The sequence below is a fragment of the Prionailurus viverrinus genome, chromosome D1 (genome assembly GCF_022837055.1).
Source record: "Prionailurus viverrinus isolate Anna chromosome D1, UM_Priviv_1.0, whole genome shotgun sequence".
In the NCBI taxonomy this organism is placed as follows: domain Eukaryota; kingdom Metazoa; phylum Chordata; class Mammalia; order Carnivora; family Felidae; genus Prionailurus; species Prionailurus viverrinus.
This window is the reverse complement of record NC_062570.1, coordinates 99,988,080-100,010,408: the sequence shown is the minus strand read 5'-3', so window position 1 is coordinate 100,010,408 and position 22,329 is coordinate 99,988,080. Positions and strand designations below refer to the sequence as shown.

The 22,329-nt window shown below is 39.4% G+C and overlaps 2 protein-coding genes across 9 annotated transcripts in view; both read left to right on the top strand.

The window, feature by feature from the left end:
• FNBP4 (formin binding protein 4) overlaps positions 1-18,731 on the top strand; it is a 44,704-nt gene extending 25,973 nt beyond the window's left edge. For both annotated transcript variants that reach the window (XM_047877616.1, XM_047877614.1), the window contains exons 13-17: positions 4,659-4,969; positions 5,098-5,242; positions 5,775-6,115; positions 14,019-14,176; positions 17,659-18,731. In XM_047877616.1, the coding sequence (XP_047733572.1) occupies positions 4,659-4,969; positions 5,098-5,242; positions 5,775-6,115; positions 14,019-14,176; positions 17,659-17,749 (1,046 nt within the window). In that variant the 3' untranslated portion in view covers positions 17,750-18,731. The remainder of the gene's footprint in view (positions 1-4,658; positions 4,970-5,097; positions 5,243-5,774; positions 6,116-14,018; positions 14,177-17,658) is intronic.
• A 1,052-nt stretch (positions 18,732-19,783) lies between these two features.
• Positions 19,784-22,329, top strand: part of AGBL2 (AGBL carboxypeptidase 2) — a 46,291-nt gene continuing 43,745 nt past the window's right edge. For 5 of the 7 annotated variants that reach the window (XR_007145019.1, XM_047824126.1, XM_047824127.1 and 2 more), the window contains exons 1-4: positions 19,784-20,271; positions 20,458-20,590; positions 20,852-20,915; positions 22,101-22,235. Coding sequence is in view for 6 of the 7 variants with exons in the window: in XM_047824126.1 (XP_047680082.1) it covers positions 20,555-20,590; positions 20,852-20,915; positions 22,101-22,235 (235 nt within the window). In the remaining variant the exon portion in view is untranslated. Of the gene's footprint in view, positions 20,310-20,457; positions 20,591-20,851; positions 20,916-22,100; positions 22,236-22,329 lie in introns of all 7 variants that reach the window. The other 2 variants (XM_047824125.1, XM_047824124.1) reach the window with 2 other exon arrangements.

Sequence of the window (22,329 nt, the reverse complement as noted above, 5' to 3'; positions counted from 1 at the left end):
GGGAGCATTTTAAGCAGGCTCTGTCCTGAGCAGGGGGCTCGATAATGGAGCTCGATCCCATGACCATGGATCATTACCAAAATCAAGAGTTGGATACTCAACCGACTGAGCCACACAGGCACTCCTTATTTTGTTGTATAGGTTTTTAAAAAGGCTTTCATAGCTCCTTAGTTAATAGGAGCTCCTCTAAAGAGGAGTGGCTTGATTTCCACATCTTGGAAGATGCATTTTCCCCCTCTAAATCCACCATTCTTGGAATGACAGAAATAAGTGAATAGTGAAGCCTAGTCAAGGCTATGATTTTTCATTCTAAAAAACTAGTAGCTGTTTGTTAAAATGACAGTACGTGAAACAGGAGTCTGTGATTTGGCTTTTAAAGTAATAAACATTTAAAGGTAAAGGCATGGAATTTGTGGGTAACATAGGGAGTGGACAGCTGAATTCTTTTGTCTTCTGCTTACGAAAAATGATGTTTTGTATTCTGTTGCTCCCTGATCCCAATTAAAAAGTTCTGATAATGTACCAAATGAAACTGATCATGTTAGATGATTTTTTAATTTCTAAAATAGCCTAGGGGCAGTTATCAGATCACTAAACAAAAAGCCACATTTGGCTGCAGTGATAATTTTGCATGAAGCAGAAGGGTGGTTTTATTCTACTTACTATTTCAGAAATACATTTTCTGAGTTACAGGGTGTCTTAATGTTTTCACAAAGGGATTTTCTTTTGATTACTTTCCTCATTCTTTTCTTTTGGTAGTAATGATAGATATGTCTAATAAGTTAGTTTTATCATGTTAACTGAAGTTAGTCCAGTGAAGGCTTGATGGTGGTTCTGGATAGGAGATTCCACTCCTGACTGCTGTCTAATGTCCCTTTCTTATATGTTACAAAGCTGAGTATTCTAGAGTTACCAACTCTTAGGTGTTCTGTGAACACCTTAGAATTATTGTCTCACTTTGTTGAAGACACATATAGTTGGGTACTGTCTGGTTAAAGGAAGACTGAGACATTCCTATCTGAGTAAAACAATTATGCTGTAGGAAAAAGTCACTGATAAACTGTTTATATTCTTAAGCCTCTTTAATGAGAGTCATTAAAACTTGATAATCTTGATCTAAGTAAAACCCAGATCTTGTACTAAGGTTTTTGGGATTTAAGAGAAATACTGATGGCTATTTAAGCCTGTCAAGAAAGTTTAGTATATTCACTTTGTCAGCCCAGTAGTGGTTAAAATCATGTTTTAAATAAGAAAAATTACTACACTGTGGGGAGCAAGGAAGTTTCAAACTTCTGTTCATTTCAATCTTCGTTCATTGTTTGAATTTAACATCCTGTCTCTAAAGATGAGTGATATTTCAAGATACCTACTGTGTCTGTCTTATTAGGCTTTGTCACTTTGGTTAAATCCAGCTGCTTTTCAAAAGTCTATGGAACTATTATTTATACAGTAACTGCTAAACTGGCCTCTTGGTTCAGAATACTAAGCAAAAATTTTCTCTTTGGAGAAATACAGGAAAACAGGAAAGGGAAGCTTGCCTATAAATAGAAAAAAACAGGTTCTTGAAGAGCAAAATTTGTATCCCCACACTATTCTAAGCCTGTAACTTTCAAATTATTAGCATATAATAAATGCTGTGTTTACCTTTATGTTTTTAATTTTAATTTTTTTTTTAATTTATGTTAAGTTAGTTAGCATATAGTGCAATAATGATTTCAGGAGTGGAATCCATTGATTCGTCCCTTGCATATAACACCCAGTGCTCATCCCAAAAAGTGTCTTCCTTAATGCCCCTTGCCCATTTAGCCCATCCCCCCACCACAACCCCTCCAGCACTCCTCAGTTTGTTCTCTATATTTAAGGGTCTCTTATGTTTTGTTCCCATCCCTGTTTTTATATTTTTGCTTCCCTTATGTTCATCTGCTTTGTATCTTAAATTCCACATATGTGTGAAGTCATGATATTTGTCTTTCTCTGACTAATGTCACTTAGCATAATACACTCTAGTCCCATCCTAAAAAAATTTTTTTTTAAGTTTATTCTTTTTTGAGGGAGGGGGAGACAGGGACAGAGAGAAGGGGACACAGAATCCAAAGCAGGCTCCAGGCTCTGAGCTCAGCACAGAGCCTGACATGGGGCTCCAGCTCAAGAACAGGGAGATCATGACCTGCGCCAAAGTTGGCCACTTAATCAACTAAGCCACCCAGGTGCCCCCAAAACTGTGTTTTTTAATCTCTCCTTGGATTTCAGACTTGAAAGTTCGCTTAAATGGCAAAATATACCAACTGAGTTATATTTAGAAATGAAGAGAAGCATCGTGTAGGAGGAGATCTATTAATATCCAAACTTGGTGTTTAAGCTAAAGGAAGCTATCAGTGTTAAGACACAGCTTTTATGTTTTGAACAAACTTAGTATGGGATTCAAATATTAACTAAAAATGCTCCTTGTTTGCTGCTAAATTTATCTCCTTATTTACATGGTTTAATTAATTCTGATTATCTTTGCTGGAGGTTGTAAACCCCATTTTTAACCTTGAACCTGTATTTCCTTGAGTTGCTTTGCATAGTAGCACATTGCCATCATAAACATTTCTGTGTTGCATTATGATTTTAGACAAGAATATGTAAAATTTAGCTTATTCATTTACCTACCAAATGTTGTTGAAGGTTATTAGTAGAAGGAAGTTTGATAAATTATTAATTCTCAGTACTTATTACCTTAGTTCTGATGTAATCTTGATGTTCTATTATTATGTAACATAGTAAACTGCCTGGCCATACCCAAACTTTATTCATCTAAAGGTCAGTGTATAAATTCACATTAGATATGACCAAATAAAAAAGTTTAATGAGACTTTTGAAGTCTATTAGCTGGAAAACTGCATTCTTGTTTTCTGGTGAATTTTTTCTTTCAGTGCTCCTTTCCTTTGCTAAGTAAGCAACATCTCAGAATAATTACAGTAACCTTGTAAGTCCTATTCTTAAAACCTTTTGTGTAATATTTTTACCTGCTCCATAAAAAGTAAAGCTATCCTTATAGCCAAATGGTTCATAATGGCTTAGATTTTACCTTATTGAGAACAGCGTGGTATCTTCAAGCCAAGTAAATGAAGGGTTTTATCCTTGTCATAGAGACTTTTGTTTATGGTATATGGTTATACCATCACTTTTGACCATGAAATTTAACAGGTGATTGCATTTGGATCTCTATTCCATGAAAAGTGAGATTTATTTTTTGTACTATTAAAAAAAATTTTTTTTTTCTTAATGTTTATTTTTGAGACAGAGCATGAGCGGGGGAGGGAGGGGCAGAGAGAGAGGGAGACACAGAATCCTTAGTAAGCTCTAGGCTCTGAGCTGTCAGCACAGAGCCTGATGTGGGGCTTGAACCCACAAGCCATGAGCTCATGACCTGAGCCGAAGTGGGACACTTAACCGACTGAGCCACCCAGGTGCCCCAAACTGAGATTTATTTACCTGTGATTTCTAAATCTGTTAAATCCCTGGTATTTCACCAAGACTTCTTGGTAAAATAGCACTAGACTAGGAGTCAGACCTAGTCATTGAGAGCTGTATGATCTTGGGCAAGTCATTTCCCTCCTGGGTTTCATTACCTTTGAAATCAGAGAGTTGAACTAGATGATTTCTCATGTCTCTTCTACTCCTAAATTCTATGATTTTTAGGGAGAAAATTCCCTTCAGCATTCCTGGGATATATATCTAATAGTCCCATATATTGTGAAACTTCCCTATTGACGATAAAGAGGGATGGGGAAGGCTACAAGTAAGTATATCCTCCTATTTTCTCTAACCTTTAAAACTTTTCCCAGGAGAGAAAGGACAGTAATTAACTGGCTTTTGCAGAATTTGAGGAAAGCTGATCCTGCAGCTTTTCAGCTATAATTTCTTAACTCAGACTTCAGCAACTTCAGATCTTCTGCATCTTCAAATACCTCTTTTGTGTGTGCCTTTGTTATCCTTTACCTTGAAGATTTGTTTTTCTAAATTTCCCTTTCTCATCACAGAAATAAAAAAAAAATACCTTCCTTGATTTGTGTTGCTGTGGTTTAGCAAATAATTCATACAAAGGTACAAAGGAATGATAGAGTTGACAAGACCACCTTGTAAATGGATTTTTAAAACTTAGTAACCCAGATTAATAAAAGGTGTTTTGAATGAGTACTTCTCTGGGTCATCCATGATCAGTTATCTACTCACTAAAAAATAAAATAACACGGAATCAGAATCACAAATGTACATTATTTACTCCCCTCTTCTTTTTTGAAATAAAGACCCAGAGCATTCCCTTCTAGTTGTGTATATTGAAACTGTGAATGTTTGAAATAAGAAACTTCAAGTTCAATGACCAAATTTCTCATTGAATTGATGTGATGTACTTCATTTATTTATCCATAAATCTGGGCCCAAAGAACAACACTAGTATATAACAGCTAGGGCAGGTGCTAACTGTGGGGTTCATAAACTTATCTTTCTATGGAAGCATTTTTGAACTGAATTGCTTAATATTTCAGTAGTATGAGTGTAGAGAATAGATGCCTGTAGGTCCAGTTGTCTCACTAGGCAGTTGAACATTGTTGTGAATGTAAGCCATGGAGCTTTTGTCTTGCCCTTTTCCTGACTCCTATTTATTTTCATAGGTTCTCTTTGTAAAGAGTCCTTTTCTGGCCAAGTTTCTTCTTCTTCACTCATGCCACTTACTCCATTCTGGACTCTCCTTCAGTCGAATGTGCCTGTGCTTCAACCTCCATTACCTTTGGAAATGCCACCACCCCCACCTCCACCCCCAGAGTCTCCTCCTCCCCCTCCTCCTCCCCCTCCTCCTGTAGAAGATGGTGAGATCCAGGAGGTAGAGATGGAGGATGAGGGAAGTGAAGAGCCTCCTGCCCCAGGAACAGAGGAGGATACTCCATTGAAACCTTCCACACAAACCACAGTTGTAACTAGCCAGGTGAGAAATGCTCTTTGGCATTCCGAAGGGTCTCTGGGGACTGGGGCATGACTGACACCATGTTTTATATTAGAAGAGGATGTTTAACTAGAGCTTTTAGCCACTGACTAGATTCTCTTCTGTTTCAGAGTTCAGTTGATTCTGCCGTCTCTAGTTCTCCTTCCACTAAAGCGATAAAAAGAAAAGCCACAGAAATTAGTAATGCAGTAGTTCAGAGATCAGCTACCATTGGTAGTTCTCCAGTCCTCTACAGCCAGTCAGCTATAGCTGCAGGTAAGCATTGTGATTGAAATCTGTTTTCCTGAACATATTACATCTTTGTTTTTGGAATTAGATGTCATAAAAGGCTTTTAGATATCATGTAAAGGCTTTTCATTTCAAGAACTCCTTACATGTTTTTCTTTCAGTTACTAAAAACTACTGTTAACAATTTGACATGTTCCATATTGTTTTCTGTGCACTTACATGACATCAGTAATTTTGATAATTTAAGTACCTTAATGCTGAAGTGCCTGTCTGGCTCAAGTCCGTAGAACATGGAACTCTTGATTATGGGGTCATGAGTTCAAGCACCACGTTGGGCTTAGAGCTTTTTTTTAAAAAAAAAAAAGAAAAAAGTACCATAATACTAAAGTATTCAGAAATATTTTGCTGCCAGAAAATGTGGCTGTATTTTTTGAGGACAAGGTATATTGGCATCATTTTATAGGGGATCTAACCCCCAAATCCCTTTTCCATCTTTTCTTTGTTTTTGCTTTGTCAAAGTGTCCTTCTTAATAGTTTTATTTTATGGTTTGTATGTTAGGTCATCAGGCAGCAGGGATTGGACACCAGTCTGCAGGGATTGGACACCAGGCAATATCTGTTAGCCATCCAGCAACAGGAATGGGTCATCAAGCCAGAGGAATGACCCTACAGTCAAATTACCTAGGACTGGCAACAGCTCCTGCAATTATGAGCTATGCTGAATGTTCTGTCCCAATGGCAGTGACTCCCACATTGCAGCCAGTCCAGGCCCGAGGTGCTGTGCCTACCACTGCCATTATTGAACCACCACCTCCTCCTCCTCCGCCACCACCACCACCACCACCGCCAGCTCCCAAAATGCCACCATCTGAGAAGACAAAAAAAGGAAAGAAAGATAAGGTACAGTAAATCTCTCCCAAGTTTTTATTTAAAAATTTTTATTATTGAAGTGATATTCATGTAAAAACCAACATTTTAAAGTGTATAATTCAGTAGCATGTAGAAGTATGAGTTCTCCAACTTTGTATGTAATTTTCAATATTGACTATTTAGGCCCCCTTGTAATTTGATATGAATTTATTCAGCTTTTCTATTTATGCATAAAAAGCCAGTGGAGTTTTGATAGGGATTGCATTTCATGTCTGAATTGTTTGGGTCATACTGCCATTTTAACAATATTGGATTTTTCAGTCTGTGAATACAAGATTCTTTCCATTTATTTAGGTCTTCAGGGTTTTTTGGGGGGTTTTTTTTTGGCAATTTTTTGTAATTTTCAGTGTAGAAGTCTTTTACTTCCTTTCCTAAATTTACTCTTAGGTATTTTATTCTTTATTCTGTTGGATACTATCATAAGTGATCGTTCATTTGGTTTACAGTTTTAGCATTATATAACGTTCTTTTTCATCTTTTGTAACAGTTGTTTACTTAGTCTCTTTTATATTAATGTTGTTAACCCTTGCTTTCTTTTGGTTACTATTTGCATGGAGTCTGTTTGTCCTTTTACTTTAAATCTGTGTATATCCTTAGATAGAAAATTAACGTTTTACAACATCACCACTTCAATTCTGTTTTTTTGTTTATTTGTTTTGAGGGAGAGTACGCACTTGTGGATGGGGCAGAGAGAGAGAGGGAGAGAATATCTCAAGCAGACTCCACCACTGTCAGCACACAGCCAGGCACGGGCTCAATCCACAAACTGTTGAGATCATGTCCTGAGCCAAAATCAATAGTCAGACCCTTAACTGACTGAGTCACTCAGGCTCCCTATTCAGTTCTGTTTTTTTAAATCCATTCTGCCAGAATACATCTTTTAATTGGAGAGATTTATTTACATCAGTAAATTACTAATTAATTATCAGTACTTATTGACAGGGAAGGACTTACTGTTGCCATTTTGTTACTTGTTTTCTGTATGTATTCTGAAGATTTTTTTGTCCTCATTTCTCCTCTCACTGCCACCTTTTGTGTTTAGTTGATTATTTTAGTGACACATTTTGGTTTTCTTGTCATTTCCTTTAGCATATGTTCTATATTCATTTTCTTTTTTTTTTTTTAAGATTTTTTTAAAAAGTGTTGTTTTTTTTTTTAATGTGTATTTATTTTTGAGAGAGAGACAAAATACGAGTGGGTTAAGGGCAGAGAGAGGGGGAGACACAGAATCCGAAGCAGGCTCCAGGCTCTGAGCTGTCAGCACAGAGCCCGACGTGGGGCTCGAACTCATGAGCTGTGAGATCATGACCTGAGCTGAAGTTGGACGCTCAACTGACTAAGCCACCTAGGCGCCCCTATATTCATCTTCTTTATGAAATCATGGGTATTATATGTAATGTGCTTAAGTTATAATCAGTTTTAAACTGATACACTCTATTGCAGACAAAAACCACTCCTATATAGCTGCATCCCACTCCATTATGTTATTGGTGTTATAAATTATATTTCTACATATTGTGTGCCCAGTAACATAGCTTTGTAATTATTTTATGCTTTTGTCTTTTAAATTCTGTAGAAGAATAAAAAGTAGAGTTATAAACCAAAATCACAATCCTACTGATTTTCATATTCATGTGTTTACCTTTATCAGAGAACTTTATGTTTTTGTATGGCAGCTTAGGTATTTAGCATCATTTCACTTCAACTTGAAGAACTCCCTTATGCATTTATTATAGGATAGGTCAAGCAATAATGAACCCCAGAGCTTTTGTTTATTTAGGAGTATCTTAATTTCTTCTTCATTTTTGAAGGAAAGCGTTGCCTGTACAGAATTCTCAACTTTTTTTTTTTTTCTTTGATCACTTTAAATATATCATCCTGCTGCCTTTGGCCTGCACCGTTTCTTCCAGAAATCCTGATAATCTTATTGAGGAACCTTTGTACATGACAGGTCATTTTTCTTTTGCTGCTTTCAAGATTCTCTTTGGTTTCTGACAAGTTATGTGTCACAGGGTGATCTTTTGGGGCTTATTCTACTTGGAGTTTGTTAGACCTCTTGGGTATGTATATCCATGTCTTCATTAAATTTGAGTAGTTTTTAGCTATTATTTCTTTTTAATTTTTTAAAAATTTATTTTGGAAATAGAGCATGCAGACAAGCAGGAGAGAGGGGCAGAGGGAGAAAGGGAGAGAATCTTAAGCAGGCTCCATGCTCAGCACAGAACCCAACATGGGGCTCAGTCCCACATGACCCTGGGATCATGATTTGAGCCAAAATCAAGAGTTGGATGCTCAACCAGCTGAGACACCTGGGTGCCCCCTGGCTATTCTTTTTCTTTTTTTGGTTTATTTATTTTGAGAGAGAGAGCATGCACACTAGTGGGAGAGGGGGAGAGACAGAATCCCAAGCTGATGCCACACTGTCACTTAAGAGCCCAGCGTAAGGGTCGATATCACAAACCATGAGATCATGACCTGAGCTGAAATCCAGAGTCAGACACTTAACCGACTGAGCCACCCAGGCACTGTGGCTTAAAATATTTTATTTCTTAAAATAAGTTCTGCCCTTTTCTGTCCATATTCCTAGGATTCCCATAATGCATATATTAGTCCACTTAATGGTGTATTATAAATTACTTAGATTCTGTTCACTTTGCTTCATTTTCTTTTTTTTAATCTCTGAAAATGCATTTATGGATTTTCTTCAAATACTTATATAAATTCTAATTAGTTAACATATACAGTGCAATATCAGTTTCAGGAGTAGAATTCAGTGGTTCACAGTGTTTTTCTTTTTGCTCTGCAGACTCCATAATTTCAAATGACCTACCATCAATTTTGCTGATCCTTTCTTCTGCCTATCAGAGTTGGCTGTTGAGCTAATGAATTTTTCAGTTCACATTTTTCAGCTTCAGAATTTCTATTTGGTTTGCATTTTTTTATATCTACCTGTTTGTTGATAATCTCATTCATGTGTAATTTTCCTGATTTCCTTTAGTTCTTTGCCTTTATTTTTCTTTAGCTCTTTGAATACATTTAAGACAACTGTTTTAAGGTCTTTAGTGAGTCTGAAGTATGTATTTATGGTTGGTTTCTAGAGATTTATTTTGTTCCTTTGAATGGACATGTTTGCCAGTTTCATCTGTGCTTTGTGATTTTTTTCTTTGTTGAAAATTAGGCATTTGGCAAAACAACTGTCTCTCCCGTCTTTGCACATGCATTCTCTTTGTGGAAAGACCTTCATTAAGAAGCCCAGCATGAAGGTTTAGATCTCTTTGGGCCTTTTCTGGGCATCTGTATCCCCTGTGTAGATTATTTTTTTATTTTTATTTTTTAAGAGTGTGCAAGCATGAGAGAGAGGTAGGGGGGAGACAGAGAATCCTAAGCATGTCCCAGGTTCAGTGTGGAGCCCGACACAGGACTCAGTTCTACGACCCGGGGATCATGATTTGAGCCAAAATCAAGAGTCAGACACTCAACCAACTAAGCCACCCAAGAGGCCCCCCATCTGTATACATTTAATTTATTATTATTATTATTTTTTTTAGTTTATGTATTTTGAAAGAGAGAGAACTTGTGTGCGAGCAAGCAGGGGAGGGGGAGAGAGAATTCCAAGCAGGCTCTTTGCTGTTAGCACAGAGCTGGACGTGAAGTTCGAACCTGCAAATCATGAGATCATGACCTGAGTTGAAACCAAGAGCCGGGTGCTCAATCAACTGAGCCACCCAGATGCCCCTAATTTTCATCTTCCTGTCTTACACCTTCTTTTTTCCTAGGAGCTTTATATGTTGTTTAGTATTCCTCTGCCCATAATCTCTGCTCATAGGTATCCACAAGACTGCAGTTTCCCTGTGGTTTTCACAGTGCTGCAGTACCTGCCGCTGCCTTTCAGGGCTTCCAACCTGAGATTCAAAATATGCTGCAATTACCACTTGAGCTCCAAGTTAGTCAATGTACCGAAACCAGTCCTTCAGGCAGCCACAGACAGAAGAGAGAATATTTTACTCTTCTCCTTTCCTCCTCAGGTAGGGAACTGAGAATTGGGCTGTTTCATCCCAACCACACAGGAGAGGGTGGTGCAAAGGCAAGCAAACATGTCACAAAATCTCCTACCGTTTTGAGTGTGACTTTTTTTTTTTTTTTTAGATTTTATTTTTATGTATTCTCTAGACTTAACATGGGTCTCAAACTTAAAACCCTGAGATCAAGAGTCCTATGCTCTACCTACTGAGCTAGGCAGGTGTCTCAAGTGTGGCTTCTTGATTGAGTGTTCTCTTGTTTGCTGCAGATCTTCAACTTGTTTCCAGAGTTCCCATAAGGCGATTTTAGTCTGTATTTGTTTTCATAATGTTTCCTTGGGGAAACAGGGCCTGGAGCTTCATGGTCTTCCATTTTACTGATGTCACGTCACATTCAGTGGCCACTTTTGAATGCCCTGATTACCCAAAGTTTCTCATCAGCTTTTTCTCTGTGTTGGCACTTTATCTGCCTGAACCAGAATCATTTCTCCAGGGATCAGCAGGGCAAATTCATTTGCCTTACCATGGTTAAAGGAACCTTACTGAATGAGATATGTGTTCACACAGAATAGGCCATGTGATTCCACTTGAAACCTCTCGTCCAAGTTAGTATTATGGTTTCAGAAATTATCCGGAAACGAAGTAAATATTATGGAAGTCAGTGATAACAATTAGAACACTGTCTTTAATATAGTGTCAAGGTCTATACTATAGCATGTATGGTTCTCCTGAGCCAGCATACTGTTTACCACCTCCATATCTTTGCTTTGTCTACCAGTCCCACTACTTTTTGTTCTTTACACAATTAAATGTTAGAACAACCAGTGCTGGGGAATCATTTCTTGTATGAAGCCTTCCTTGACACTCTTTCTCCAATTCTCCAAAGATTTCATGCAGTAAGTAATTTCTTAGCCAGTCATGCTTTAATGGTTTTGTAAATAATACTTTAGGAAATCCAGAATTGTAATTTGTTAATATGTCATTTTTATGTACTTCATATTAAAACAACGATAATCTTATCTTTCTTGCTACAGGCCATTTTAAAAGAATATAAAATAACATACTTATTTCCTTGGATGTTCAAGAATATTTGAAATGCATGTTTTCAATCTTGTTGCTGAAGAATTTTGTGTGCAGCTTACTAGAAAATAAGCTAGGGTCACCTGGATGGCTTAGTTGGTTAAGTGTCTGACTCTTGGTTTCGGTTCACGTCATGATCTCACAGTTCATGAGTTCAAGCTCCACAGCAGAACCTGCTTCAGATCCTCTGTCCCCCTTTCTCTCTGCTCCTCCCCTGCATGTGTTCTCTCAAGAATAAAATAAAATATTTATTAAAAATATCAAGTGTCCTAGGGGCGCCTGGGTGGCTTAGTCGGTTAAGCACCAAACTTCTACTCAGGTCATGATCTCAAGGTTTGTGGGTTCGAGCCCTGCATCGGGCTCTGTGCTGACAGCTTAGAGCCTGGAGCTTGGTTCAGATTTTGTGTCCCCCTCTCTCTGTACCTCCCCTGTTCACGCTCTGTCTCTCAAAAATAAACGTTAAAAAAAAATTAAAAATACCAAGTGCCCTTAAAAAAAAAAAAAGGCTAGAAAACAAGTCCTAGCCATTGGATCTTTATTCATCTGACTGCCTGTTCCCCTGTAAAAATGTGCTGGAACAGCCATTGCAGGGGCCTCTGGGTGGCTCAGTTGGTTAAGTGTCCAGGTTTGGCTCCAGTCATCATTTCATGGTTCTTGTGTTCAAGCCCCGTGTTGGGCTCTTGCTGATAGTGCGGAGCCTGCTTGGAATTCTCTCCCCCTCTTTCTGCCCCTGTCTAACTTGCACTTTATCTCTCTCAAAATAAATGAACTTTAAAAAGAAAAAAACAGCCAGTATAATTCTTTATCCATGGTTTTGGATGTGATTGGCAATAAATAACTTCTAAAACAACTTATTTTCCCATGACAGGAATCAAATGTGATAAAAGATTTTTTCACAAAACCCATAGAAGTCAAAAGGAAACAACAGTGACTCTACCTAGAGCTTTGGATTTTAGTCATGTTTGACAGTGTTCAGTGAGAGGTCATACCTCACCGAGCCCTCTGTCCACTTACGACCGTTATTAGTTCATGTTACTTTTTACATGTATGGTTCCGTGCTAACCCCAGGTGGGCTGTTTTGGAGCTTGTTGGCAGGGTATGTATGCAGTGTGTGAGGCTGAACCACAGGTGAAATGACAGCCTGGAGTGTGGGTGTGTGTGGGGCTAAGGGTGTAAACACAACAGATGGAGCACTCAGTTCTCCAGAACGTTAAGAACTGTCCGTTATAGTCAAAATATGGTATTGAGCAGAGAGCAAAGTAATAGAAGAAAGACTGAAAATCTAAAACTTACTTTCTCAGATTTTGGGGAATTAAGAAATATCTCTCAAGTACAGGCAGGAAAAACAGGGTGGGCCCCCATACCTGGTCCAAGATGAGCCCAGCAGCAGTTAATCACACCTACCACTCAACTGCTTGTTGTGTTTCTAGTGTAACCTGGTCAGGTCTTCAAGTACATAGCTCTTCAAAATATAGGGATAAAAAACATGTTTCCCCCCATGTCTGATACAGGAGCCTTTGAATTTCACATAACTAATCACAGATTCAACAAATTTGGTTTTTGGTGTTATTTATTTTTTTAACATCAGTTTTTTTTGTTTTTATTTTTAATGTTTATTTACTTATTTATTTTTGAGAAGGGAGTGTGCAAGAATGAGTAGGGGAAGGGCAGAGAGAGATAGATGGAGAATCCGAAGCAGGCTCCAGACTCCGAGCTGTTAGCGCAGAGCCTGATGTGGGGGCTCTAACTCATGAACTGTGAGATTATGAACTGAGCCAAAGCCGGATGCTTAACTGAGCGAGCCACCCAGATGCAGGTGCCCCTCAACAAGTATATTTTTAAGGCATACTATTTGTCAGGCATTCTCCCCAGAAGCTGGGGATGCAGAAGTGAATCAAATGTTTGTGGGGGAATACAAAAGAATACAAACCAAAGAAGTGGGGGAATGGGGTTGGGGAGACAGATAAGCAAATGCATACATGTTTGGTGCTTTAAAATGCAGTGAGAAAAAACAAGCAGTGTCAGGACAGAAAGTGGTCTTTGGGAGGTGGTGCTGTTTCCAGTTAGGTTGGTCGGGGAAGGCCTCTTTGCTAGGGTGCCATTGATCAGAAGCCTGATGATAGTGATAGAGCAAACCGTGTTGGATATATGTAGGCCTACTTTTGCTACTTTCACAAGATTTTTTTTTACTCTGAAAGTAAATACTTACTATAGAAAAAAATTAGAAAATGAAGATGAGCCAAAAAAATTTTATTATATCTCCTCTTAGAACCATTCTTACCATTAATATTTTGATACATCTTGCTTTGTAAATATTTGTTGTTAATTGACTTTGTTGCTGTTTCCAGGAAAGCTGGTCATTTGTTTCTCAGCTCTATTTTACTTAATGTGAACACTGCATTTAGTTAAAATTTGCAAGAGGAAACACTGTAATTCTGAGATAAGGGCAACAGTTTTGAATTCCATAGAATAATGAGGCTGAAGGAAATTTTTCTGACCTAATTTTATAAAAACACATTTATGGGTTTGTTTTTTTTTCCAGTTTTTAGAATTTTGACCAAGCATTAATTAGATTTATAGTTGGTAGAAATTTCGAGCAAGAATTTATAATAGTATTTATATTTTGTGTTTCTGTCCTTTTGATTTTTTTTTTTTGTCCTTTTGATTTTAAAGTTTACTTATTCCTTATATGTAAGAAGAACCTTGATCTTGTGTGGATCTTACTTCCATATTTTATGTATTTTCTTCCTTCTGACCTTTACCCTTTGTTCTAGGCAAAGAAGAGTAAAACCAAAATGCCGTCTTTGGTAAAGAAGTGGCAGAGTATCCAGCGTGAGTTAGATGAAGAGGAGAACTCTAGTTCCAGTGAAGAGGACCGGGAATCAACTGCACAGAAGCGAATCGAAGAGTGGAAACAACAGCAGCTGGTCAGGTAAACAAAAGCCCCCAGATGAGTGGGTTATGGTGATGGTTTTAAAGCAGCAGTCATATTCTTTAAATCACAATCCTTAATTTTTGATATATTTTACAAACCTTTATCTAAAAGTTTATAATTCATAATGATTATTTCCCTGTGAGAATTATGATCTACCCTTTTTCAAAATTATAGATATCAAGAGTTTAAAATTTTTTTTAATGTTTATTTTTGAGAGAGAAAGACCATATGAGTGGGGGAGGGGCCAAGAGTGAGGGAGACACAGAATCCAAAGCAGGTTCCAGCCTCTAAGCTGTCAGCACAGAGCCACACCCAGGGCTCAAACCCATAAACTGTGAGATCATGACATGAGCTGAAGCCGGGCACTTAACCGACTGAGCTATCCAGGCATCCCAAAGATAACAGTTTTTTTTGTTTTGTTTTGTTTTGTTTTTTCTCAACGTTTATTTATTTTTGGGACAGAGAGAGACAGAGCATGAACGGGGGAGGGGCAGAGAGAGAGGGAGACACAGAATCGGAAACTGGCTCCAGGCTCTGAGCCATCAGCCCAGAGCCTGACGCGGGGCTCGAACTCCCGGACCGGGAGATCGTGACCTGGCTGAAGTCCGACGCCCAACCGACTGCGCCACCCAGGCGCCCCAAAGATAACAGTTTTAATACTTTATCCTACTGATTGTTTCTCTTAAGCAAAAAGACTGTCTTTAACATACCTGTCTTAGCATACCAGGAAAAATACCTGTCCCACTTACCATGTAGATCCAATAGACCCTTTCATAAATTTTTTTTGAAATTATTTTACAGGGGCACCTGGTGGCCCAGACGGTTAGGCATCTTGATTCTTGATTTCAGCTAAGGTCATGATTTCATGTTCCTTGGGATAGAGCCCCGTGTTGGGCTCTGTACTGATAGGGTCTACTTGGGATTCTCTCTTTCTCTCTCTGCTCTCTCCCCCCTCTCTTACTTGCATGCATGCCCTTTCTCAAAATAAATATTTAAAAAATTATTTTGCAAATAATTTACAGAAGTTAAAGGGAGGGGGAGGGGTGTGCCTGGCTGGCTAGTCAGTAGAGAATGCAACTCTTAATCTTGGGATTGTGTTCAAGCCCCGCTTTTATTATTATTTGTTTAATATTTTATTTATTTTTTAGACAGACAGAATGGGAGTTGGGGAGGGGCAGAGAGAGAGGGAGACACAGAATCCACAGCAGTCTCCAGGCTCCGAGCTGTCAGCACAAGAGCCTGATGTGGGGCTTGAAATCTTGAACCGTGAGGTCATGACCTGAGCCCAAGTCGGACGCTTAACCGACTGAGCCACACAGGCGCCCCTGTTCAAGCCCCGCTTTGAGTGCATAGCTTACTTAAAAAAAGATTTAAAAAGGGAAGGGGAGAAAACTTCATTAGAGATTTTTCTAAGAATTTAAGCATAGCTAACTCAAAATGTTTTCTTTATTTTCTTGGTTTTAAAGGTGTCCAGGCTAAAATGAGTAACATTCTTTGGATGCAACTAATTGTTTAGTTGTTACAACATAACCTGGAAGATACTCATCTCATAAATAGTGCTGCCATATTTCAGATTCATCTTTGATAGGTTCTAGCTTATCATTGCTTCTGGTTCTTAACATTTGCAACATTCATAAATGTAATACTTAACGAAACCATTTGGAAGAGGATAGCCATCTTTTGTTTCCTAATTGAAGGCATTTTTAGTTTTAGATATATAAACACCAATTAGAATGGTCACTGTAAGAGGTTTTTTGTTCCTACCTGCTTTCAGCGAAAATTTGTCTACTTATAAACCCTCTGAAATGAATTTTAGCATACAGCATCATAAAACCTGAAGGATTCCTGTCATTGTCATTTTAGGGAAATGACATAGTCCTGGTTCTTTTTGTTTGTTTGTTTTTTGTTAATATTTATTTTTGAGAGAGAGCATGAGCAGGGGAGGAACAGAGAGGGAGGGAGACACATAATCCGAAGCAGGCTCCAGGCTCTGAGCTGTCAGCCCACACCCTGATGTGGGACTTGAACTCACAAATCCTGAGATCATGACCTGAGCTGAAGTCAGGTGCTTAACTGACTGAGCCATCCAGGCACCCCAGTCCTGATTCTTGTTACAAAATAATTGGGTGGTGGTGTTCCTTTTTAATGAGAAAATTATACTTCTTTTTTTGTTAGAGATACACTGTTCACACATGGATCTCAAATTTGAGAAAATTCATCTAGGATGTGGTCCTCTTCGTACCCATAGTCTGAAATGTTACTTAACCAATAAGTTTTACCATCATAATTATTAGAATGTACAGTGCCACTGTCTGTTTGCTTTTATCTTTTGGTTTGTTTAATACTTGCAAAGCAAAGCAGGGGCACCTGGCTGGCTCAAGAGCATGCAACTCTTGATCTCGGGGTCGCGAATTCAAGCCTCACTTGGGGCATAGAGCTTACTTACAAAATAGTAATAGTATGGGGGGGCGTACTATGAATGAAGATGTTGCCTCCAGACTCTTTTACTTCCTTGAAAGGTTACATGCTTTTTGGGGGCAACACAATAAGAAAGCTGGGGATGCTGTTACTGACAATTTGGGCTTTTGCCTCATCCTTGTAGGTGATTCTGTTACTTGGTTTTCTTATTATTTTAGTCTTTTTGGTATTGCTGGGAATTGAGTAATGATTAATTCCTACAATGATGAAATAGGAAACTATTTCAAAATGATAGGTGGGGAATCACAAAAGATACTGTATTTAGATTATTTTAGATTTATGAAGATTTATAAAATGGATCCATTGCACCCGTTCTAGTAATTATAGTGTCTGAGTTTAACGTATTTTGAAGATTGAATAAGCTATGAGATAGCAGTGCTTACAAATAGTTAGAACTGTTCAAAAGAGAATTTCAAAAACATATCCAAAGGTCTTTGATAGTAAGTTGAAGGTTAAAATATATCTTTCCTAAAGAATTGTAACTCCTTGGGGCTAAGAAAACTTTCACAAGAATTGTTGTATTCCTTCAATGTGACTTTAATGGTTACTGGAGATAGATAGAACTAAGCATGCACTCACGTATCCCTAAAACTGTAGAGAGAGTATATCTTTGGTTGACCCATCAGAATTAAGAAATTTGATGAAGAATATGCTGGTACTTAGCTGAGAAACTTTTCTTTAAAACTTTATTTTTGAGAGAGAGAATGAGTGTGAGTGGGGGAGGGGCAGAGAAAGAGGAGGAAGGAGACTCTGGAGACGTCAGTGCAGAGGCTCGTGCAGAGGCTCGATCTCAGTTCTTGACCTCCTGACCTGAGCCATAATCCAGAGTTGGATGCTTAACTGACTGAGCCACCCAGGCACTCCTGAGAAACTTTTGAAGCATTGTAATGAACGTAGTTGTGATGGGTCAGATTTTCAGTGTTAGGCAGTGGCTTTTGTTAGGAAATAAACAGTTTCATATTTTTTCTTTCCAGTGAATAATCTGTATGTTGTTTTCACAGTGGCATGGCAGAGAGAAACGCTAATTTTGAAGCGCTTCCTGAGGATTGGCGAGCAAGACTGAAGAGAAGGAAAATGGCTCCAAACACATAGTTTGGGGTGGGGTGGGGGTGCTTTTTTTATAGGTTTTTTTGTTTGTTTGTTTTTTTGTGCATTCATTTCAGAGTCTTAACCAGTTTTATTGTCGTCAGTAAACTAAATGTTATGAGGGAGAGCATATAAATTTCCTGGGCAAAAGCATAGACATACAAAGTTTTCACATTTGTGAAATGTAATTTTTCTGTTTTGCTGAAGGGTGAGGTGAGGTTGACTGAATGCTTTGACATGGCTGCCTTTATTTTCACACTGGCAAACTCAGCGTATTAGGTACATTAACCTCTGATTGGGAACATGTGGTTCATGAATATAATACCTCAGTGGAGGACTCACTGACAAAAAGTGAAGGATTTTCCTGTCTAGTAGAGGCTCATTTAGTTCTTAGTGTGGCTCTCTCTCATTAACTTCTACTCCAGAACAAGTGCAATTAAGAAGGCAGCTCTGTATTCTGTTTTGCTTAACTGGGATTATCGGAATCTCTGACGTCTTCTTCTAGCCTGCCACCCCTGAAGTGCTGAGGTATATTGAGGTGTTTACCTTGTGCTGACAGATGGCCACACTCTTTAGAGGATTCTCACAGATTCTAGAACTGATAGCTCAGTCATTTCACACACTAGTGGCATATTTAAATCTCAATACAGGCAGCAGCAGGTGTTCATATCTTTAATTTTGAGGATTTTCCCCCCCTCACATGTGTGGCAGTAAATGTAACAAGAGCCACTGTATGTATTAATGTGTCTCCATTGTCTTAACCTTGTTCCAAAATTCACCTCCCTTTTATGTGAATGTACTCTCCATAAAATTCCAGTATTTAAAAAGCAGTTTACTGTTCTGTACTTTCTATTGTATCACAATCAGGTAAAAGTCACTTTAAACTGAAGAAAAGGCAAATTGTGTTTTAAAGCTGTTTGTATTTCTCCAGTTTCTGACCTTGTAAATTTGTATATATGCACTAATAAAGCTTTTTTTATACTTCTGATTGGTTATCCTTGCTCTTCCAAGCCTGTTATATCATGATTGTACAATCAAGACTTTAAGTCCAGTCATACTTGTCTTTTATCAAATACAGCATAACGCATGTGTAAACACTGAAGAGAAAAGCTCTCGGGAAAAAGAGCAGCAGGATCTTGAGTCATTTGTGGGTGGGAGAGCTGTGGGGACGGTGAGAAAACAGGCTTCTAGCACCAGAAGGTACTCTGTGACTTAAATTTTGGAGCTTGTATACTATAATATTAGCTAACGTTTGACCTAAAATCCTGGAAATGATGTGATGTGGTTAACGTTTTAAGATTGCTTTATTCCCTCTGACTATAAAAGTAACCTCTACTTTGGTTATATTCATATAAAATTAACCAAAGACAACAGTTAATAGTTTGATTTTTATTCCAGTACCTTTATATGCATAGGAGTTTTGCCTACTGGGTGTCCTGTATATCAGTGTGTTTTATTTTATTTACGATTAATGCAAGTGTTGGGGTGACATTTTGTATATAAACTTTTTCTTATAATTTTACTAGAGCAAATTTCTAGAAAAGCTACCAACTAGCAAAGCTTTTAACTCCCTAGCAGTTCTCTAGACGTGTAGGAGTTGTTGCAGAGCACCAGTACGCTTGTCATTATCTTAACAGAATGGAGCACTTTCTAAAGTCAGATAATTCCATGGTCAAAATGTGTGGTTTCAGTTTTGTAATTTTTCAATTCTAGCTATGGGCTGGTGAGACTATAAGGTCAAAGAAAAGGGGAATCCGCTCCATCTGAGCAACACGTACCAGTTACCTAAACCTAAGGAATGGCAAAGAAGTCTGGAATTACTTTTGAGGCCTGCTAACTGATACTGTATTCACCGGTCTACTTTTGGTTCCCCAGAAGCGGGGCTGCAACTGAAAGGAGGAATCAGTGTGAAGAGCTGGAGGCTGGCCAGTCTTCCACCTTTTCTAGGTTCCTCCTTCATACCTTGGAGGCGGGGCCTCGCTCCCCGGAAGCGTCCGGCCACCCTGCTCTCCCACTTCCGCTCCGTCGTTGCTAGGCTACCGGGGCCCTAGCAGCAGAAAGCCGCGGCGGGCGAGTGCTACAAGCGTGTTCTCTGGGCGCTGAGCGTTTCGGCCGCTGTCCCTGCAGTGAGGTGGCCTCCCGCCTGGCTTAGGCTCCTTTGCCCGGGACGGGCCGGGGAGCGGAGGCGATCGCACCCTTCCCCTGCCTTTCTAGGAAATCTCCACGCCCCCGCCCCTATTCTTCGGGAAACTGCCCCTCACTTCCTTCTCCAGCACCAGAAAGCCCTGAACCCCTGGGTCCCGTTTTCGCGGGCCCACACTGCGGGCCCCTGACCTTTCTTTTCTACCCCGAGGCGACTCCGTCGCATCCCTCTACCCCCCACCCCCCATTCGCAATTCTTTCACTTTCCTGTTGCGTCCTGGTGGTGGGCATCTCCCTCCTCGGAGAGGGAAGCATGGGACCAGCAAGGGTCCAGGCGCCTCCGGAGGCAGAGGCTGGAAGACAAACCGCGCTCCCTAGTTCCTCAGGTGTGCCTCCGAGCCTCAGAGTGGGAACCAGTAGCCAGGTGCTTGTATGTGTGAGAAGCTGGGTTGGCAGGGAAGAGGGAGCGATGCGGCAGGGTTTCCTAAAATTCGCGTGAGAGCCGCGCAGGTGGAGGAGGGTGGGGGAGAATATCGGCAGTTTTTTTCAGTTGTCCTGTTCTGGTGTTTTAGCTTCTGTGTAATCAGCTGCCCTTTTGGAAATCGGGCGGGGGTTGTGGCTGGATGCCGGTGTCCCTGACTTGTCTTCAGCATAGAATGCAGAAGTAACATGTTCCCAGCACTGGAAACAGAGGTAAAGCAGGAGGTTGGTACACTCCCCTCTCCAGGAACTCCACAGAAATCCAGTACTTCTATATCAGAAGGTATATTCTGGTGGCACCTTTTTCCAGCAGGAGATCTTGATCCCCAAGATAGAATAATTTGCATGAATGTCTTTCACTCGGTTTGTTTACAGAATCCTTGGGTATACTGTCCTTTGCAACAAACACTTCTTGTGTGCCTTTTGTTAAGAGTTCAATATTACTTGAAAGGACTTTCGTGATTGAGATGACTTTTCCTTTCACAGACTCTTCCTGATCCCTATGAAGACTTTATGTACCATCATCTTCAATACTATGGCTACTTTAAAGGTAATATCTCATTCTTACCTAGCATCACCTTTTCTGCCTTCATGGAGTAAATGGTTTGATTAACTGGAAGAGTTGCACTTGGATGAACTAATGGCGAATTTTTCTAGCACTATAAGGGAAAGGTGAAGGGAAGTGAAAAGTACTTCCTTTCTCCATTGCTGTGCTGCTGTGTGTCACCTCTTTTGAGTGTGTATACAAGAGTCTGTCTATCCTTGGGCCAATACCACCACCCTTTCTTAATTATACCATATGGCATTTAAATAGTCTTGATAATCTGGAAAGACATGTCCTCCATCTTGTCCACAAGTCTCTTGGCTGTTCTTGCCTTTTCCATTGTATTGAATCTGTAGATCAAATTTCAGAAGAAGTGAGAATTTTCTAATACTGGTTCAGCAATCTATGAATATACTCTGTTTTTTCGTCTACATAGGTGTTGTTTAATGTCTCCCAATAAAGATTTGTAAATTCGTCATGGGACTTTGTATCGTTAGGCTACCATAAATGGTATCTTTTTAAATTTTGATTCTCTTTGTTCCTAGTATCTAGAAATAAAATTAAGTTTCAATATTGATTTTATTTCTATCAACGTTGTTAAACTTTCTTATTAACTGTTTCATTTTTAAAGTGATAATTTGTGGGGCACCTGGGTGGCTCAGTTGGTTAAGTGTCCGACTTCGGCTCAGGTTATGATCTCACAGTTCGTGGGTTTGAGCCCCACATCGGGCTCTTTGCTGACAGCTCGAAGCCTGGAGCCTGTCCCTCTCTTTTGTGTCTCCCTCTCTTTCTGCCCCTCCCCTGCGCACACTCTCTCTCTCTCAAAAATGAATAAACATTTAAAAAATAATAATAAAGTGGTAATTTGTTGAAAACTGGATTTCCAGTTAGCCAGATTCAAGAGCCCTCAAGACAAAGCAGTTTTGGGCACCTTTCTCTTTCCACTGTACCATGCTGCTTCTCAAGTCTCTCCTCACTGTAAAATGGAGAAAATGATGCTTAGCTCACGTAAGTTGGAATATGAAAGCTTTTTGGAAAATAGGACATGTTCATTGTAAAAGCCTGCCGTGGGTGATGGGTGGTGACAGAAGTAGTGGCAGGTTTGGTAGTGGTCGTGGTTTTGGTATTAACCTAGATGTTACAGGTGATGAACTAGCCTTCCAGCACCTTTGTTTAATTGTCTATTCATAGGTCACAGAGGTAGTTTACCAACCTCAGCTACACACCAGCATGTTTGGAAGAATAATCCTCGATACCTGTTGAGCGGCTCTTTTGGAGAAAGACAGGGTATGATACCAGACCCTCTGCAAAAGGAGAAGCTTCTGTGTGAGTAATAATCAGTGTCTGTGAACCCCAGAATTCAGTTGCCTTGAGCAACTCCTTCAGGTATTGAGGAGAACATGGCCTAACTCGAAAGAAG